Consider the following 2,137-nt stretch of genomic DNA (forward strand, 5'->3'; position numbering starts at 1 on the left):
ATATTATAAATTACATAATATATAAAAATAGGAGGTACAACTACATGACTGAAGGATACCAACTGGTTCATGCGGAGTGAATTCTTTGTTAAGGGAGAAACATTGTAAACCGTTGCGGCATGAGGATGAGTGGTCATTGGTAGAGCAATATAAAATATCTGTTGTCATATTGCGTATTTGACCTCTAGCAGTTTCACAAGTTGATTTTCTGTCACCTGTTTTCGTTGAATACGTTGAGGAGGGTATAGGGAAGTATCTTAAAACTTTTAGTATGTGGATTTTTATTTTATTTAATATCTTAAAACTTTGGAGAGGGGGGCGGAGACAGTGGTGGGGGAAGGAGTGGGGATTTTTATTTTATTTAATATTAATATAAAATTTAAATTTATTATATATTTTAAAAATATTTATGTATTTTTATATATTTTTTTAAAATTTTAAAATTATGACTAAATCGATATAATGTGTAAATGTTAAAGGTTAAATTTATTATTATACTAATTTTTGTAGTGACGCGGTAGTTTGACATTTTGTGATTTTAACAGGAGTGACCAAAATGATTGAACTATGTAATGAAAATTTTTTATAGTAGAGTGGCTATTTGTGTAGTTTAGCCTATAAATTATTATTTTTTAATAGATATTTGGTAATATTTCAAAATATATATGAATATGAAATAAATAATTATAGATTTTTGGAATCGGGTCTACTTTTCTGGTACCCTAGGCGACCAAATTAGAGTTAACGGCTATTTTAGTAGAAACAACTTTTTGAAATACACTCCCAACGGTCAAAATTTCTGTAATTATCCTAATCAAATCCTTTAACCTGTTACTTAACATTTTCAAATTCTGAAAGCCTACTTTTATAAATTTCTCACTTTCTCCTTTTCCATCTTTAAAAACAGAAAATCATCAACCATCAAAGCAAATAGAGAAGAATTTAGAAAGCAAAGATGATTAGACTCGTCAATGTTTCTATTTGTGTTCTCTTTATTTCTGTTACTGGCATCCTAGTAAAAGCCGATAATGCACCTTCTCCATCGCCAAAGACAACTCCTGTGTCTCCGGCGAAAGCTCCCACCACTTCTTCAAGTCCTCCAATCACATCGCCTTCTAAATCTCCTTCATCATCACCTCCGTCGGCAACTCCTGCGAGTTCCCCATCGATAACATCGCCCCCGCCTGCAACAACTCCCACTGCTATGCCCACACCTTCTCAATCTCCTACTGCCACTCCGCCTGCTTCTTCTAGCCCCCCGGCTCAATCCCCAGCGACTCCATCACCAGCGGCAAGTTCTCCTCCGTCCATGACTCCAGTCGGGGCTCCACCTGTTGCGGAAGGTCCGGTTGGAACTCCCGAGTCTTCTGCCAATATTCCTTCTAGTTCAGCGACGCCAGCGGAGAGTCCTGCGATTTTCCCATCGACCAGTAGCCCGCCGATGGCCACTCCAGTGGGTTCGTCGCCGGAGAGTGCGGAGGGTCCAGCGGTTAATGATGAGTCCGGTTCAAAATCTGGTTACGAAGTGGGGTTCGTTGTTCTAACGGCGAGTTTGGTTATTGGATCGGCGTTGATTCTTTAGATTTAATTTTTTGTTAAGAGTAGTTTCCACATTATTATTTCATTTGCATGTATTATTTGGTATAAATAAAATTATTGTGTGGATTATCAAATTTTTTGGCTTTTATCATTTGGGAGGAGCAAAAATGAAATTGTCCTACTAAATTAAAACCAGAATTAAAATTCTACTTTAAATGAAAAATGATCTACTTATACAGTCATTGTCCAACATTCGAGAAGATTCTCTTGTAGAAGATGTAACACTAGCACCTTTACAATATATCAATAAAAAATATTCTATATATTAATATATAATAATAAATAAAAATTTTAAATTTACTATAGATGTATTTACATGAGTAGATAATTAAATATAATGGTTAAAATATTAATTATATAAATAATTAGGAAAGTGTGTAGATTATATACAAGTGAATCCCCCTAATTTATTTCACTTCTTTTTCTTATTTAATTAATACTAATGAAATGTTTTGGATTTCACTTAAAAAATACTAAATTTCGTTGTTTGGAGAAATTAGGAATATTAAAGTTAAGAGTCTGCCAAAGTATAGCACGT

The 2,137-nt window shown here is 34.2% G+C and overlaps 1 protein-coding gene across 1 annotated transcript; it reads left to right on the forward strand.

The window, feature by feature from the left end:
* The first annotated feature begins 815 nt into the window (after nucleotides 1-815).
* Nucleotides 816-1,673, forward strand: LOC107944242 (classical arabinogalactan protein 5). Its single transcript, XM_016878063.2, has one exon. It carries the CDS (start codon nucleotides 956-958, stop codon nucleotides 1,580-1,582), a length of 627 nt encoding a protein of 208 aa, XP_016733552.1. The 5' UTR covers nucleotides 816-955; the 3' UTR covers nucleotides 1,583-1,673.
* The last annotated feature ends 464 nt before the right edge of the window (nucleotides 1,674-2,137 follow it).

This window comes from Gossypium hirsutum, chromosome D01 (genome assembly GCF_007990345.1).
Source record: "Gossypium hirsutum isolate 1008001.06 chromosome D01, Gossypium_hirsutum_v2.1, whole genome shotgun sequence".
NCBI lineage: Eukaryota > Viridiplantae > Streptophyta > Magnoliopsida > Malvales > Malvaceae > Gossypium > Gossypium hirsutum.

Bases quoted from the DNA above. Each gene is read 5' to 3' on its own strand.
- LOC107944242 (XM_016878063.2), top strand. From the start codon at position 956: ATGATTAGACTCGTCAATGTTTCTATTTGTGTTCTCTTTATTTCTGTT.